Here is an 18,225-nt window from a genome sequence, read left to right on the forward strand (position 1 = left end):
AATAAGGCAGAACGTCTGGTGATAAACAGCTGAAACGTTCGCTATAACCCTTATTGGTCACCACTGATGAGTAAACCCTGAAATTCAAGTAAAACAACTAGCTTAGCTACCTGGTAGAGCGGAAATACTTCTAGTATCTCCACACTAACAGCGCTACAAAAACACAAACTTAGGACCAAAAAAGAGGTTTTCTTCCAAAAAAATAAGCTAGGGACGAAACGCACCCATCCGCGATTTAAATAACAAACCAAAATGAACCCGAACCATGCAAACGCCTGGACACAAGTCCTATTTGCTTACATCCTCCATGTGCACCTACAAGGGGAAACTTCTAATGAAAAGGAAGAAGAGGAACTCGAGAAAACACTAAAAGAAATAGAAAAAATTCCAAAAAAACAATTCTACTGGCTCCTCAACCTAGCCACGGCCAGAGCACAAACTCAGTTCAAACCAAAACAAGCAACCCTTGCCAAGGCCAGAAAAAGAATAGAACAGCATCGAACCAAATCAAACACCAAACTCTCCGAAACACATGCCACCTTAACACAGAAACAGGGAAAGGACAATACAGCACAACAGGGAAAAGAAATAGAAAGAACTGATAACCAAGGGGGCCCCAGCCTACCACTGCATACAACACATAACCAACCACACGAATACTCAGGGAGCGTTAAAACTCCAATACACACAGCACACAAGCAAACAACATTCCGGGAGAGTCCAAAAGAAATAACGATACCAAACCAAACAATTACCAAAAACGATCCGAAACCCACCCAGCCACATATCACCGCAGAGCAGGAACAGGGAAAAGACACCACACCACAACAGGGAAGAAAGATAGTCAGAACTGACATACAAGGAGGCTTAGACCTACCACTGCACACAGCACATAAACAACCACTAACACACTCAAAGAGTCTCGAGGCTCTAATGCACACAACACACAAACGAACAGCAACCCCAGAAACAGAAATGGAAATTAAACCCGACCACAAAAGAACCAAAACCACCCTGAAACAAACGGAACCACGACGCATAATACAAACAACCATCCTACCGAGAACAAGCCTCAACGTTCATGACCATTTTGGCAACAAGATGCAAAACTGGTTTTTGGAACCAGAAAAACCGTTTATAATCTTCGGAGACTCAAACCTAAAAAGACTACCGGTCATTAAAAACAACCAAGTCCAAATAGATAGCTTCCCAGGTGGGAACCTGACACACGCCATCCACATCCTCCGTAACAAAACGCCGGTTTCGGACACGACCCAACGAGTAATCTTATCGTTTGGAATCAACAATAAAGACAACAACGACCACGGCACACTCAAAAAACTTATCTCACGACTAATTTACACAGCAAAAAACACATTCCCGTACGCAAGCATTTACTTCCAAGCTTTAAACTTCTCTGATCAGCTCACACCTAAACAGAAGAACAACCTCAACCAGTTTAACAACTTCTTGGGGCAAATGATGCAAAAAGACCAGATAATACCGCCACTAACAAGCGACAAGTTCGCCAACACAGCAGACAACATACACTGGACCCCAGCCACGGGCCGACATATGTGGAACCTCTGGAGGGAATATTTGAACTAATACCCTCAAATGAATTTTCTCCCCCAACCCCCAACCCGCTGGATAAGGCAGTAATAAACCTATCCACACTTAATTTATCCACCCATGACATTAACTTATTGGCCAAAGGCCTGTCCTTCGTCCCAACGACAACAAAAATCAAAAACATACGGGAATCATGCAAAATGCATGTCCAACAGTACCACCGCAAACTTAAACTAGCCACTTTTTTTCAAAACAAAAAACAGAACGCGAAACCTCCACCGTTCAGAACTCCCTCCACATGGGAACCGCCACCAGCCGACCTACAACCCCCAGTTATGGAACTAATCGAACAAGATAGACAAACAATAAACAGAATTCAAAAACAACCAGAACCGGATAACTTGAATAAAGAGGAGGAAAAAGCTCTTAAAGACCTCCGCAATAACCACTCAATAGTAATAAAACCAGCCGACAAGGGATCCAGTGTAGTCATTATGGACAAACTGGACTACAAGCACGAGGCCCTACGCCAACTAAATGACACAGAATACTACCGCCCCTTAACGGAACCAATCTACCCACAGACAGCCACAAGAATCCAAAATATCCTGAACCACCTACACAAACGGAAATTCCTAAACAAAGCACAGGCTCTGTTGTTACAGGGAGAACAGCCACACAGACCGCGATACTTTTACCTCCTACCCAAAATCCACAAAGAACCCGAAAAATGGACGGTCCCAAACCAAATTCCCGCAGGCCGCCCCATAGTTTCAGACTGCAGTAGCGAATCCTACGGCTCGGCATTATTCCTGGATCACTATCTAAACCCACTAGCCAACCGACACGAAAGCTACATCAGAGACACACAGGATTTCCTACAAAAAATCTCGGCCCTCCAACTGGAACCAAACTGCATGCTATTCACAGCGGACGTAAAAAGCCTCTACACCAACATAGAGACCGATAAGGGCCTACAAGCCATCTCAGAGTGCCTACAAGCCAACCCCGACCCACTCCGACCAGACAAACAGATCCTAGAACTCCTCAAAATCAACCTGGAATGCAATGATTTCTTTTTCGACGAGAAATGGTACCTCCAGATTAAAGGAACAGCCATGGGAAAGAGATTCTCACCAGCCTATGCCAACATATACATGGCCAAATGGGAAAAAGACGCCTTCCTCAAATGCGACAAACTCCCGTTAGCCTACTATCGTTATCTAGATGACATCTGGGGCATCTGGAACCACTCACCGGCCGATTTTGACAAATTCATAGACACACTCAACCAACACCACCCATCCATCAGAATAAAACCGGCCACCAGCCAGGAACAAATCGACTTCCTGGACACCACCACCTTCAAGGGACCCGATTTCCACCTAACGGGTAAACTGGACCACAAGCTCTACGTGAAACCCACAGACACACATGCCTTACTACACCGTAGTAGCTTCCACCCCAAACATACCTTTTCAGGTATCATAAAATCACAGCTATTACGATACTCACGGATTTGCTCCCGCGAATCAGACAGAGAGGAGGCCACAAACACACTCTTCAAAGCGCTGAAACACAGAGGATACTCCCGACAAGCGCTCAGGAAAATCAAAAGAGACCACAGGACCTCCAGAAACAAGATCCCGGAACAAGCGGAGCCCGAACAACCGCAACAAATAATTCCACTTACCGGTTTTTTCTCCAAACACACACTGAAGGTTCACCAGGAACTCAAGAACAACTTCAAAAAACAACAACAAACCCACCCACCGCTTCAAAAACTAAAAGTAATATCTGCCTTTAAAAGAAACCCAAGTCTACAGGACCTACTGGTCCGATCAAAATTCACCTCCAAACGCGAGAAAACACAGAACAACCACCAAATAGGAGAAACTACCATTCGGAACACCAAAAACAACAAAAGATGGACCATTCAACCCAATATCCCAAAACAAACCGAAAACATCATCTACCTAATCTGGTGCAACAAGTGTAATAAACAATACGTAGGAGAAACAGCCTACTCCCTAACAACAAGATTACATGCCCACAAACATAACATCCTAAGGAACAGAAAAACAGACACACCGTTGGTTCAACACTTCCAAAAACATCAACTAGAGAACCTGAGAGCCAAAGTAATACAGCACAACCCACAATGGTCACCGGAAACACGGAAAAAACAGGAACGCATATGGATCTACAGATTACAATGCAAATTCCCAGACGGCCTAAACACCAGATTTGACACTTGAAACTCAAACCCCCAACCCCAACACATAACAAGCTCACAACTCCACCCCCATAACACCGCTCCCAACCTTCACTTAAAAACACCCAGTCCAAAAATCGGCCGATTTTCTTAAAAAATTTTTTTATTAATTTTCTCAGTAATTTCTATCAATTTCACAAATCCCACTCCTAATAAACTCATAAACTCCTCTCAATTAACCCTAACCCCAACCCTAACCCTAACCCTTACCCTAACCCTAACCCTAACCCTAACCACATTAGAAAACATACGCTCAGCCCAAAAATCCTAAAAATTATTAATATTTTTTATTAATTTCCACCAATTTCACAAATCCCAACTCTTAATAAACTCGTAAACTACTCCTAGTTAACCCTAGCCCTAACCCTAACCCTAACCCTTACCCTAACCCTAACCCTAACCACATTAGAAAACATACGCTCAGTCCAAAAATCATAAAAATTATTAATATTTTTTATTAATTTCCATCAATTTCACAAATCCCACCTCTTAATAAACTCATAAACTCCTCCTAGTTAACCCTAGCCCCAACCCTAACCCTAACCCTAACCCTAACCACAATGACAAACATACGCTCAGTCCAAGAATCAACAAATTATGAATAATTTTTATTAATTTTCACCAACTTCACAAATTCACAACTATTAACAAACTCATAAAACTCCTCTCAATTAACCCTAACCCCAACCCTAACCCTAACCCTAACCCTTACCCTAACCCTAACCCTAACCCTAACCACATTAGAAAACCTACGCCCAGTCCAAAAATCATAAAAATTATTAATATTTTTTATTAATTTCCATCAATTTCACAAATCCCAACTCTTAATAAACTCATAAACTCCTCCTAGTTAACCCTAGCCCCAACCCTAACCCTAACCCTAACCCTAACCACAATGACAAACATACGCTCAGTCCAAAAAAACAAATTATGAATAATTTTTATTAATTTTCACCAACTTCACAAATTCACAACTATTAACAAACTCATAAAACTCCTCCCAATTAACCCTAACCCCAACCCTAACCCTAACCCTTACCCTAACCCTAACCCTAACCCTAACCACATTAGAAAACATACGCTCAGCCCAAAAATCCTAAAAATTATTAATATTTTTTATTAATTTCCACCAATTTCACAAATCCCAACTCTTAATAAACTCGTAAACTACTCCTAGTTAACCCTAGCCCTAACCCTAACCCTAACCCTTACCCTAACCCTAACCCTAACCACATTAGAAAACATACGCTCAGTCCAAAAATCATAAAAATTATTAATATTTTTTATTAATTTCCATCAATTTCACAAATCCCACCTCTTAATAAACTCATAAACTCCTCCTAGTTAACCCTAGCCCCAACCCTAACCCTAACCCTAACCCTAACCACAATGACAAACATACGCTCAGTCCAAGAATCAACAAATTATGAATAATTTTTATTAATTTTCACCAACTTCACAAATTCACAACTATTAACAAACTCATAAAACTCCTCTCAATTAACCCTAACCCCAACCCTAACCCTAACCCTAACCCTTACCCTAACCCTAACCCTAACCCTAACCACATTAGAAAACCTACGCCCAGTCCAAAAATCATAAAAATTATTAATATTTTTTATTAATTTCCATCAATTTCACAAATCCCAACTCTTAATAAACTCATAAACTCCTCCTAGTTAACCCTAGCCCCAACCCTAACCCTAACCCTAACCCTAACCACAATGACAAACATACGCTCAGTCCAAAAAAACAAATTATGAATAATTTTTATTAATTTTCACCAACTTCACAAATTCACAACTATTAACAAACTCATAAAACTCCTCCCAATTAACCCTAACCCTAACCCTAACCATAACCCTTACCCTAACCCTAACCCTAACCCTAACCACATTAGTAAACATACGCTCAGTCCAAAAATCATAAAAATTATTAATAATTTTTATTAATTTCCATCAATTTCCATCAATTTCACAAATCCCACCTCTTAATAAACTCACAAACTCCTCCTAGTTAACCCTAGCCCCAACCCTAACCCTAACCCTAACCCTAACCACAATGACAAACATACGCTCAGTCCAAAAAAACAAATTATGAATAATTTTTATTAACTTCACAAATCACAACTATTAATAAACTCATAAACTCCTCTCAATTAACCCTAACCCCAACCCTAACCCCAACCCTAACCCTAACCCTAACCCTAACCACATTAAATAAACATACGCCCAAGCCAAAAATCATAAAAATTATTATTAATATTTTTGATTAATTTCCATCAATTTCACAAATCCCAACTCTTATTAAACTCATAAACTCCTCTCAATTAATCCAAAACCCCAACCCTAAACCTAACCCTAACCCTTACCACATTGAAAAACCTACCCTCATTTATAAGAACTAATTAATGAACAAATTTTCTTATTAAAATTCATAAATCCTCAACTCCACCCGCCCCAACCTTAACTCCGCCCGCCACAACCTTAACCCCGCCCGCCCCGACCTTAACCCCGCCCGCCCCGACCTTAACTCCGCCCGCCCCAACCTTAACCCCGCCCGCCCCGACCTTAACTCCGCCCGCCCCATTCTTAACCCCGCTCGCCCCGACCTTAACACCGCCCGCCCCAACCTTAACTCCGCCCGCTCCGACCCTAACTCCACCCGCCCCAAACTCAACCCCACTCACCCCGACCTCAACCCCACCCGCCTCAACCTTAACCCCGCTCATCCCGACCTTTACTCCGCCCGCCCCGACCTTAACCCCACCCGCCCCAACCTTAAACCCCGCTCGCCCCGACCTTAACTCCGCCCGCCCCAACCTTAACTCCACCCTCCCCAACCTGAACCCCACTCGCCATGACCTTAACTCCACCTGCCCCAAACTTAACTCCGCCCGCCCCAACCTTAACCCCACTCGCCCCAGCCTTAACTCCGCCCACCCCGGCCTTAACTCCACCCGCCCCGACCATAACTCGGACCCCCCGGAACTTAACCCCACCCGTCCTGATTAAAAAACCCCCCTTCCTGCTCTCCTTTTCCCATCCTCTTCTCTATCCTCTCCACCCACAACACATGACACACACGAATAAGGACCTTGTGCCCAAGACACCCACTTTTCTAACATATAAACAGAAATACACGGAGTTTCCCACGGCCTCCTGAGTTACTCCAAGACCATTCCAGCACACGCAGCAACCATCAGCCGGATCCTGAGCGACAGTGCACCACCCTTGGCACCCACACCAAACTCCATGGTGATGGAACAGGAGTCCGAACTGGGATATCACGTAGGAGGGGGCCATTGAGCCTAACCCCAACCCTAACCCTAACCCCTAACCCTAACCCTAACCCTAACCCTAACCCTAACCCTGGCTAATACCCCTATTCCTAACCCTAACCCTAACCCTAACCCCAACCCTAACCCTTACCCTAACCCCTTACCCTAACCCCTAACCCTAACCCTTGTCCTGCTGAATCCGAGGATGTGTGTATCTTGTCTATGCCACCTTCCTATCAGGACTTATTGCCTCTTAAGCTTATGCCGGGGTTCGGCATCCGGGGTTTTAGCCCCTTATCCTTACCCTAACCCTAACCCTAACCCCTAACCCTAACCCTAACCCTACCCTAACCCTAACCCTAACCCTAACCCTAACCCTCTTAAGCTTATGCCGGGGTTCGGCATCCGGGGTTTTAGCCCCTTACCCTAACCCTAACCCTAACCCTTACCCTAACCCTAACCCTAACCCCTAACCCTTGCCGATTATCTTGGGAACGGAATATCATAGAGACTCGGAGATGACTTCCGTCAGACATAATTCGACCCTTGTGAACACGCCTGACTTGTCCCCATGTCTCTTCGACCTTCCGTTCCGGAGATATAAGGAAAACAAAGTTGTTTCCGGGCGTAGCTCCACCCCCTTGACTCCGCCCCCAATGGTTATTGTGTCAGTGGATAGCCCTTGTCCTGCTGAATCCGAGGATGTGTGTATCTTGTCTATGTCACCTTCCTATCAGGAATCATGGCCTCTTAAGCTTATGCCGGGGTCCGGCATCCGGGGTTTTGCCCCTTATTCCTAAACCCTTCTGAAGTATGGCACCCTAATGGCAGGGGGGTGACATTCGGGGTTTTGTCCCCTTACCCAACAATGGGGACGGACATAGGGGAGTGCTTGTGTACGTTATACTTACCTGGAACCGGAAAAAAAGACCTGGAAAGGAGAAAACAAAGTTAAATTAAATTTGACATGCCTAGGTGGTCCTGTGGACTCTGGGAATTGGGTCTAGTCAGCTGGTCTACTACTGCCGTACCAAACAGCAGTAGACCAGCTGGATAGACCCAATCCCCAGAGTCCACAGGACCACCAGGTCACGACCAAAGAGTCCAAATAGTTGCACAATCACATGTGTGGGTTTCCCACACTCACAGTCTCCGAAATACAGCATTGTCGGCCTTTCTTTCCAACGCCATACCCACTTACTGTACGAAAGTGCCGTCGGACCTTATATGGTTGGACAGATAAGGCCCTCAGCTATCCGTAGACGTTGGTTTCATGTCTCTAGCACATTCCTATCAAAAGATATGAACTTAACATCCTAACAACATTACACAGGCACGATTTTGGCAACAAACAATTCCACCAAGTGCATTCCCATTTTTCAATTCAATTCATTTTTATTTTTATAGTGCCAAATACAACAAATGTCATCTCTAGGCACGTAGTAAGTACAATTCAAGCCAATTGGAATTCAATTCATTAATAATAATCATAGTTCATAAAATATTCCAATTCGTTCATATAGAACCAATTCAAAAACAATTTCCTAGCTAAGAAAACCAACAGATTGCACTGAAAACTATTCCCATGCATGTCAGAGTCCTGTGTGTGTGTGTAAATGTGAGTGCGAGTGATGCATCTCTTCCAGTGAGGATCTTGGTGAAGAGCCTACACAGGTGGAGCTCATTGCCTCATCAGGGTGCTGGGAATAAAGGAGCTGCAGAGCCTTCACTCAGTAACTCCACCGGCAGTCTCTCTGGCCGGCTGTTGCACTTTACCTGTTAAAAGTTATTGACTATAATCACTGTTTATGCTACTGAATCACAACTTTTTGGACAAAATAGCTTACAACCTTTCCACCAAATGCGGTCCCATGCATTTCCTATGGAAAATACATTTTATCATGAGCATTTTGTTAAAAAACCATGTCTCCAAAATAGGTACCAATCGACTCCAAATGGCCTGAAACGTGCTCCTAACAACATTCCCCAGGGTCCCTTTTGGCTGTGGGACTTATTGAAAAAAAATTAAAGCCACACTACGCTCATTTCAATGGGGAAACGGTTTATGTTGAATAACTCCCGAACGGAAGGTCCTAGAGATTTGGAAAGTTGATCCGTCCCACATAATTTGGCCATGGGCTTTCCAATGGTACCCCCCACGAGTCTCTACGACATTCACTTCCGGAGTTATGGGCCAATCAGTGACGAGAATGTTAAAACGTCTATATCATCCGGAACAGAAGGCCCAAAACCTTATTCATTGGTACTGTGAGATTCAGCGGGCCCACAAATGGGGGGGTAGCCGAAGTTTCGATGCTGTGAATCACTGTTAAGGGTACTGAATCACCACGTCAAAGGTGGCGCTCAGCGACTACATTTTGCGTCATAACTCCCGAACGAAAGCTCGTAGAGACTCGGAAGTGACTTCCGTCAGACATAATTCGACCCTTCTGAACACGCCTGACTTGTCCCCAGGTCTCTACGACCTTCCGTTCCGGAGATATAAGGAAAACAAAGTTGTTTCCGGGCGTAGCTCCAACCCCTTGACTCCGCCCCCAATGGTTATTGTGTCAGTGGATAGCCCTTGTCCTGCTGAATCCGAGGATGTGTGTATCTTGTCTATGCCACCTTCCTATCAGGACTTATTGCCTCTTAAGCTTATGCCGGGGTTCGGCATCCGGGGTTTTAGCCCCTTATCCTAACCCTAACCCTAAACCCTAACCCTAACCCTAACCCTTCATCCTATATCCTAACCCTAACCCTAACCCTAACACGCAGGACGTGTCCCCGAGTCTCTACGACCTTCCGTTCCTGAGATATAAGCAAAACAAAGTTGTTTCCGGTCGTAGCTCCGCCCCCGTGGCTCCGCCCCCAAAGGTTCAAAGGTCAGTGGATAGCCCCTGTCCTGCTGAATCCGGGGATATGTGTATCTAGTCTGTGCTACCTTCCTATCAGGACTTATGGCCATCTGAAGGATGGTTCTCAAATGGTAGGGGGGTACCATTCGGAGTTTTGTCCCCTTACCCCTAACCCCTACCCCTAACCCTAACATGTGATTGTGCAACTATTTGGACTCTTTGGTCATGCCCTAGTGGTCGTGTGGACTCTGGGGATTGGGTCTAGCCAGCTGCTCTACTACCGCCGTACCAAACAGCAGTAGATCAGCTGGCAAGACCTAATCCCCAGAGTCCACAGGACCACCACGGCACTTAAGCCCCCACGCCACGACAAGGCAGAGTCCATGTGGGGGTTGTTGTTTTTTTTTTTTTTTTTTTTTTATTTATTTATTTTTTTTTTTTTATTTATTTATTTTTTTTTTTTGTGACACTGGTCTTTCAAACGAACTTTAAAAACTTTTTCTTCCTAAAACGGTCACACTTTACAACTCACTTTTTCCAACATTTTAACTTAAAACCACTCACAAATGTTTAATGAACATCTCACACAATGAACAGTTTTCCACCTTTTCCTTAAAAAAGTAGTTAAACTAGGCCGATTTACCCATCAGCCGCCACCTTTTCAGTCTGAACCCTTTGAATGTTCTGATTTGAATATGCCTCTGATTGCATCGCTTCACGTACATGTCGTACGCGCTCCTATCATTCACATTCGGATCCATATTGATGCTTTCTTCCTCTTCCTTAGTCCAGTTCTTTTTACTGTTGGCAGGCTGTGTCCTTGGTTCTGATCGGATCATTGGTTGTTGATTGTCCTGATCTTCAACCTCTTGCACATCTTCAAAAGGCAGCTCTTCTCGAACTTCATCTGGTGGTTTTACAACAGCTCTTGGTTTCACAGGCACTCTGTACGGGATCTCTTCGTGGATCTTCCAAACCAGGAAGTTAAAAACCTTTGGCAAACTGAACTGTGACAGAACTCGCCACCTCTGAAGGATTGCCTGGTTGACATGTGGACTCATCTCTTCGAGTAGGGTTCTCAGGTGTTTGTAGTCCACAAAATCACCATTCATGATCATAGCAATGCTACTCACAAAGGTGATGACGTCGAGATGTATTTTTCCTTTCAAGGACTGTGGTAGCCTCTCAAGCACCCTACCCATCCAGACCATTCCATGGTCACGGTACTTCTCAAGGTTTCTTGAGTAGCTCAGTGACCGGCGCTCAACTTCTGTGCAAACCTGAAGGGTAGCTGTTGCAACACGTGACAGTTTGATATTTCGGCCTTCTGACTCAAGAACAACGTAGTCCTTGCAGTTCCAATATAACTTGTGTGAGCCTCGCACATCACGAAACTTCACGTGTGGGAAAAACGTCAGGTTCTCTGCCAGGAACCCTTCAAGGAGACACTTTTTGACATTCCTGTCTGCTGCAACCAGCAATGTGCGTGCTCTTCCGAAAGTGTTCGGTGCTGGGAAGCTGTTCTTGGTGCTTAGTTCTTCACAGAACTGTTCAAGATTTTGGCTCCCACACAGCCTACCTGGTGGCTCCTCGGACTTAAGGGCAGCAAACGGAATGTCGGTGTTCCTTCGAAAGATGTCGCAAAGTAGGATTTTCACAAGTACAACACCTACCACAGCAGGTGCTGCGTCCAGAGCTTGGCAAAGTGGGAAGATACGTTCTAAACGCTTTGTCTGAAGGTCATTCCGTGTCCAGTGTTGGAGTGGTGGTGGGACCTCACCGGCGCTAGCAGCTGAGTGTGGGGCAAGTCCAATGAACCCTCTCGTATGAGTCAGGCTGTTGGGATTCACCGTGTTGGTGCCAAGGCTCACACTTAGTTGATAGTCGGATTTGCAAAGAGGACGACCAAAGAACATCTCCTCCAGCGCTAGTTCCATCTGGAATGATTTCCAGCAGGCATCGTAACGTGCCACGCCGGAACTCTGATCATGCATGGAACGCAACTCCTTCACAAAAAACCCGAGCACGCTATCAAGTGTAGCAAATAAGCCATGGGGGACTGCTGAATCCTTGAACGGAATCACCAAGGCGTTCTCCACAAAGAGCATCATCAGGGCTTGTCCACAGAAAAAGCTGTTTGGAATGATCTCTGATGGAATTGACCCTTCAAATCGGCGGACTTGCTCAATCCTCAGTCCCAGCTGGAGTACAAGCTTGTCCTTAAGGTCCTGCATGTGAGCCATGTAGGACCCAGCCCTGGAAAGCAATGCTTTCTGGTACTGGGGATGTGACATCCCACAGGTCACCATATTTCCGCTCACTGGATGCCTATATGGCATTCGGATGTGCACATGTGGCGAATCTACATAGAGCTGGAGGAAATTTAGCTTGCCTTCAGCTCCAAGTACATCCAACAGAGTTGGATGGATGGATATTGGAAGATGATCCAGGTCACTCTGATAGTTGGTGGCTTCGTGGATGCCCAAGATGGAATAGAGGGATCCACGGGTGCCAACCAACTCTTTCAGAGCGTATCGAGAAAATAGGGTGTGGACCTCTTTATCCCGGGCTCTGATTTTGCACGCCACATGGACAGACATACTGGTGACTTCAAATGGGTCCACCAGATCTGTAAGGTCCAACACACCATCATCCTTTTGACCAAACATGGTCAGGAAGATAGCTGGCTTCAGCAGGTGACTGTCACTGATGCTCTCCACAGCTTTGTCAAGGAGTGACAGAATGTACATTAGATCTCTTCGAAGAACATGGTAAGTGCTCGTGTTTGAAGAAATCTGTTTTTGCAATGTAGGCCTACATTTATCTTTGTTGCTTGCTGATTTCAGCAGTTTTTGAAATTCGAACACCATGGTGTTGAACATCTCACACGCATAGAGGTTGTAAACCTCCTTCCTATAAAGCCTGGTGTCAGGGTCTCTATAGGACGCCGGCAAAAACATGATGCTAAGGTGGTAACCTCCGTCAACATGTGCAATGTTGTAACCTGTGGTGTTCTTCAAGGCCTTCAACCCATTAGGAGTACACTTTGTGAGGTCTACATGCTTCTTAACAAAGTAGTAGCAATCTTTTAGCATGTGTGCCTTCAGCGATGGAAGTAGTAGATAGTGCAGTTGGGCCAGCAAGGCAGTAGCCCTTTTCAATTCCAACACCAAACCATCAATGTCGCATACGTAATACATGTCTCGCTCCGGTTCACTCACATACGTAGAGTGAAAAGAATTATGTATGTCCGCATGGAGAAAATCAGACACATTGGCATGCTTAGACACAGCATCACTGATGGTCTGAGAATTCAGCAGTCCAACCTCCACGAGCTCATTCATGTCTTCCATAATGTGAGATGTTTCCCTGTACTATCACCCCTCCCCTCCCTGTTTTTCTTTTGTGTTGAGTTTTTCGAATTAATATGTTACGTTGAAATGTGTTTTTGTGTAATAAAAAAGGCTATGCAATAATATCAAATGTGTGTTTATTAAATAAATGAAAAGTTGTTTTTAAAAAAACAACAAGCAATAAAGATTTACGATGGCTGACTGGCTTTGTAATCAGTGAGCAGTTTACTGTTCAACAGTTGAGAGCAGAATGAGCTCTCTACCTCACTCCACTCTTTTTATACCCACTCCTCCCAGCCCCTCCTCTCCCTGTTTTTATTTCGTGTTGACTTTTCAGCAACGGTTTTCAGTTCTGCTTTTAAATGTTCAAGTTTTTAAACTATTGTGGGTGTTTTAAATAATAGTTTTTCTTTAAATTAAATTACAAATTAAATTCTTATATTATATTTTTTAATATAAAAAAAATAATTATTCTTAATCTTATATCACATCTCAAATTTTTATTTTTTTAAAATACCCAAATTATGTTTTTTCTTCTAAAAAATCACTATTTCAGAATCCAAATGTAATGGATAGGCTTAGGCTAATGAATTTCTAGGGTTTAATTGAACTTTTAATAGATTCGGCTAAATGGAGTTAGGGTTATGTATGTATTTTTGTATGTACGTATATATGTATGTGTGTATGTATGTATATATGCGTATATATACATGCTGTTTGGTACGGCAGTAGTGGACTAGGGCAAGACCATCCTTATATGGTTGGACACATAAGGCCCTCAGCTATCCGTGGACGTTGGTTTCATGCCTCTAGCACATTCCTATCAAAAGATATGAACTTAACATCCATATGGGCGAAAACCCTAACATGGGAGTCTATGGGAGCCACATCCTGCGATATCTCACCAACGCCTTGGTGGTCCTGTGGACTCTAGGGATTGGGTCTAGCCAGCTGGTCTACTGTTGTTTGGTACGGCAGTATTACACCAGCTGGCTAGACCCAGAACCCAGAGTCCACAGGACCACTAAGGGACCACCAGAGAGTCCAAATAGTTGCACAATCATAAGTGTGGGTTTCCCACACACAGTCTCCGAAATACAGAATTGTCAGCCTTTCTTTCCGACGCCATGCCCACTTACTGTATGAAAGTGCCGTCGGACCTTATATGGTTGGACATATGAGGCCCTCAGCTATCCATAGACGTTGGTTTGATGCCTCTAGCACATTCCTACCAAAAGATATGAACTTAGCATCCTAACAACATTCCACAGGCACGATTTTGGCAAAAAACAATTCCAACAAGTGCATTCCCATGCATGTCAGAGTCCTGTGTGTGTGTATGTGAGTGCGAGTGAGGCATCTTTTCCAGTGAGGATCTTGGTGGAGAACTTGGGCAGCCTACACAGGTGGAGCTCATCACCTCATCAGGGTGCTGGGAATAAAGGAGCGGCAGAGCCTTCACTCAGTGCTGGGTGATTAACCTTCACAGGTAGTCTCTCTGACCCTCTGTTGTAGCTTTCCTGGTAAAAGTTAATGACTATAATCACTGTTTAGGGTACTGAATCACAACTTTTTGGACAAAAGAACTTAAAAACTTTCCATTCAAATGCGGTCCCATGTATTTCCTATGGGAAATACATTTTGTCAAAAGCATTTTTTTTTCAAAAAATCATGTCTATAAAATGGGTACCAATCAACTCCAAATGACCTGAAACGTGCTCCAAACAACATTCCCCAGGGTCCCTTTTGGCTGTGGGACATTAAAAAAATCGCCTCTCATTCATTTCAATGCTGAAATGCTCAATTTCCGAAGGTCACTGAACATGGGCAAGTGAGATGTCTACAGACTCGGGGGGGCCTGCTGAGCACGACGAACCAACTCCCAGCTCGATACGACCTTCCCAGCCTGACTTACACTTGGGCCGAAAATGAATGGGAGTCTATGGCAGCCATAGGAAGGGAGGGGCCTAGGACCACCAAACTTGGTGGACACCTGGGGGGGCACCTGGGGACTATACACACCAAGTTTGGTCTAATGAGCACTTGTACTTTTTGAGTTATTTCGAGTGAGCAAATTTTTCATATAATGGGAGTCAATGACAGCTACGTCATAGGAATAAGCCACACCCACCAAACTCGGTGGGCATGTAGGTCCCCTCCCACAGTCTCTCTGTGCCAAGTTTGGTCTCCCTACCACTTATACTTTTTGAGTTATTTCGAGTGAGCAAATCCATTTTCTGGTTTTCATCCTATATCCTAACCCTAACCCTAACCCTAACCCTACCCCTAACCCTAACCCTAGCACGAGGAACCAACTCCCAGCTCGACACGACCTTCCCAGCCTGACCTGCAATTGGGCCGAAAATGAATGGGAGTCTACGGCAGCCATAGGAAGGGAGGGGCCTAGGACCACCAAACTTGGGGGACACCTGGGGGGCCCCCTGGGGACTATACACACCAAGTTTGGTCTCATGAGCACTTGTACGTTTTGAGTTATTTCGAGTGAGCAAATTTTTCATATAATGGGAGTCAATGACAGCTACGTCATAGGAATAAGCCACACCCACCAAACTTGGTGGGCATGTAGGTACCCTCCCACAGTCTCTCTGTGCCAAGTTTGGTCTCCCTACCACTTATACTTTTTGAGTTATTTCGAGTGAGCAAATCCATTTTCTGGTTTTCATCCTATATCCTAACCCTAACCCTAACCCTAACCCTAACCCTAACCCTAACCCTAACCCTAACCCTAATGGCCATCTGAAGGATGGTTCTCAAATGGTAGGGGGGTACCATTCGGGGTTTTGTCCCCTTACCCTAACCCCTAACCCCTAACCCTAACCCTTACCCTAACCCTAACCCTAACCCTAACCCTACCCTACCCTAACCCTAACCCCCTAACCCTAACCCTAACCCTAACCCTAACCCTGCTGAATCCGAGGATGTGTGTATCTTGTCTATGCCACCTTCCTATCAGGACTTATTGCCTCTTAAGCTTATGCCGGGGTTCGGCATCCGGGGTTTTAGCCCCTTATCCTAACCCTAACCCTAACCCTAACCCTAACCCTAACCTAACCCCCTAACCCTAACCCTAACCCTAACCCTAACCCTACCCTAACCCTAACCCTACCCTAACCCTTTCTAAATTTTTATAATCCTAACCCTAACCCCTAACCCTAACCCTAACCCTAACCCTAAGCTTATGCCGGGGTCCGGCATCCGGGGTTTTGCCCCTTATTCCTAAACCCTTCTGAAGTATGGCACCCTAATGGCAGGGGGGTGACATTCGGGGTTTTGTCCCCTTACCCAACAATGGGGACGGACATAGGGGAGTGCTTGTGTACGTTATACTTACCTGGAACCGGAAAAAAAGACCTGGAAAGGAGAAAACAAAGTTAAATTAAATTTGACATGCCTAGGTGGTCCTGTGGACTCTGGGAATTGGGTCTAGTCAGCTGGTCTACTACTGCCGTACCAAACAGCAGTAGACCAGCTGGATAGACCCAATCCCCAGAGTCCACAGGACCACCAGGTCACGACCAAAGAGTCCAAATAGTTGCACAATCACATGTGTGGGTTTCCCACACTCACAGTCTCCGAAATACAGCATTGTCGGCCTTTCTTTCCAACGCCATACCCACTTACTGTACGAAAGTGCCGTCGGACCTTATATGGTTGGACAGATAAGGCCCTCAGCTATCCGTAGACGTTGGTTTCATGTCTCTAGCACATTCCTATCAAAAGATATGAACTTAACATCCTAACAACATTACACAGGCACGATTTTGGCAACAAACAATTCCACCAAGTGCATTCCCATTTTTCAATTCAATTCATTTTTATTTTTATAGTGCCAAATACAACAAATGTCATCTCTAGGCACGTAGTAAGTACAATTCAAGCCAATTGGAATTCAATTCATTAATAATAATCATAGTTCATAAAATATTCCAATTCGTTCATATAGAACCAATTCAAAAACAATTTCCTAGCTAAGAAAACCAACAGATTGCACTGAAAACTATTCCCATGCATGTCAGAGTCCTGTGTGTGTGTGTAAATGTGAGTGCGAGTGATGCATCTCTTCCAGTGAGGATCTTGGTGGAGAGCCTACACAGGTGGAGCTCATTGCCTCATCAGGGTGCTGGGAATAAAGGAGCTGCAGAGCCTTCACTCAGTAACTCCACCGGCAGTCTCTCTGGCCGGCTGTTGTACTTTACCTGTTACAAGTTATTGACTATAATCACTGTTTATGCTACTGAATCACAACTTTTTGGACAAAATAGCTTACAACCTTTCCACCAAATGCGGTCCCATGCATTTCCTATGGAAAATACATTTTATCATGAGCATTTTGTTAAAAAACCATGTCTCCAAAATAGGTACCAATCGACTCCAAATGGCCTGAAACGTGCTCCTAACAACATTCCCCAGGGTCGCTTTTGGCTCTGGGACTTCTTGAAAAAAAATTAAAGCCACACTACGCTCATTTCAATGGGGAAACGGTTTATGTTGAATAACTCCCGAACGGAAGGTCCTAGAGATTTGGAAAGTTGATCCGTCCCACATAATTCAGCCATGGGCTTTCCAATGGTACCCCCCACGAGTCTCTACGACATTCACTTCCGGAGTTATGGGCCAATCAGTGACAAGAATGTTAAAACGTCTATATCTCCGGAACGGAAGGTCCAAAACCTTATTCATTGGTACTGTGAGATTCAGCGGGCCCACAAATGGGGGGATAGCCGAAGTTTCGATGCTGTGAATCACTGTTAAGGGTACTGAATCACCACGTCAAAGGTGGCGCTCAGCGACTACATTTTGCGTCATAACTCCCGAACGAAAGCTCGTAGAGACTCGGAAGTGACTTCCGTCAGACATAATTTGACC

The 18,225-nt window shown here is 44.6% G+C and overlaps 1 protein-coding gene across 1 annotated transcript in view; it reads left to right on the top strand.

The window, feature by feature from the left end:
• Positions 1-13,531: 13,531 nt before the first annotated feature.
• The window catches only part of LOC142391150 (serine/threonine-protein kinase pim-2-like), an 8,113-nt gene continuing 3,419 nt past the window's right edge, over positions 13,532-18,225 (top strand). The window contains exon 1 of the mRNA XM_075476927.1: positions 13,532-13,554. Within this exon, the coding sequence (XP_075333042.1) occupies positions 13,532-13,554 (23 nt within the window). The remainder of the gene's footprint in view (positions 13,555-18,225) is intronic.

Source organism: Odontesthes bonariensis, chromosome 11 (assembly GCF_027942865.1).
Source record: "Odontesthes bonariensis isolate fOdoBon6 chromosome 11, fOdoBon6.hap1, whole genome shotgun sequence".
Taxonomy (NCBI): domain Eukaryota; kingdom Metazoa; phylum Chordata; class Actinopteri; order Atheriniformes; family Atherinopsidae; genus Odontesthes; species Odontesthes bonariensis.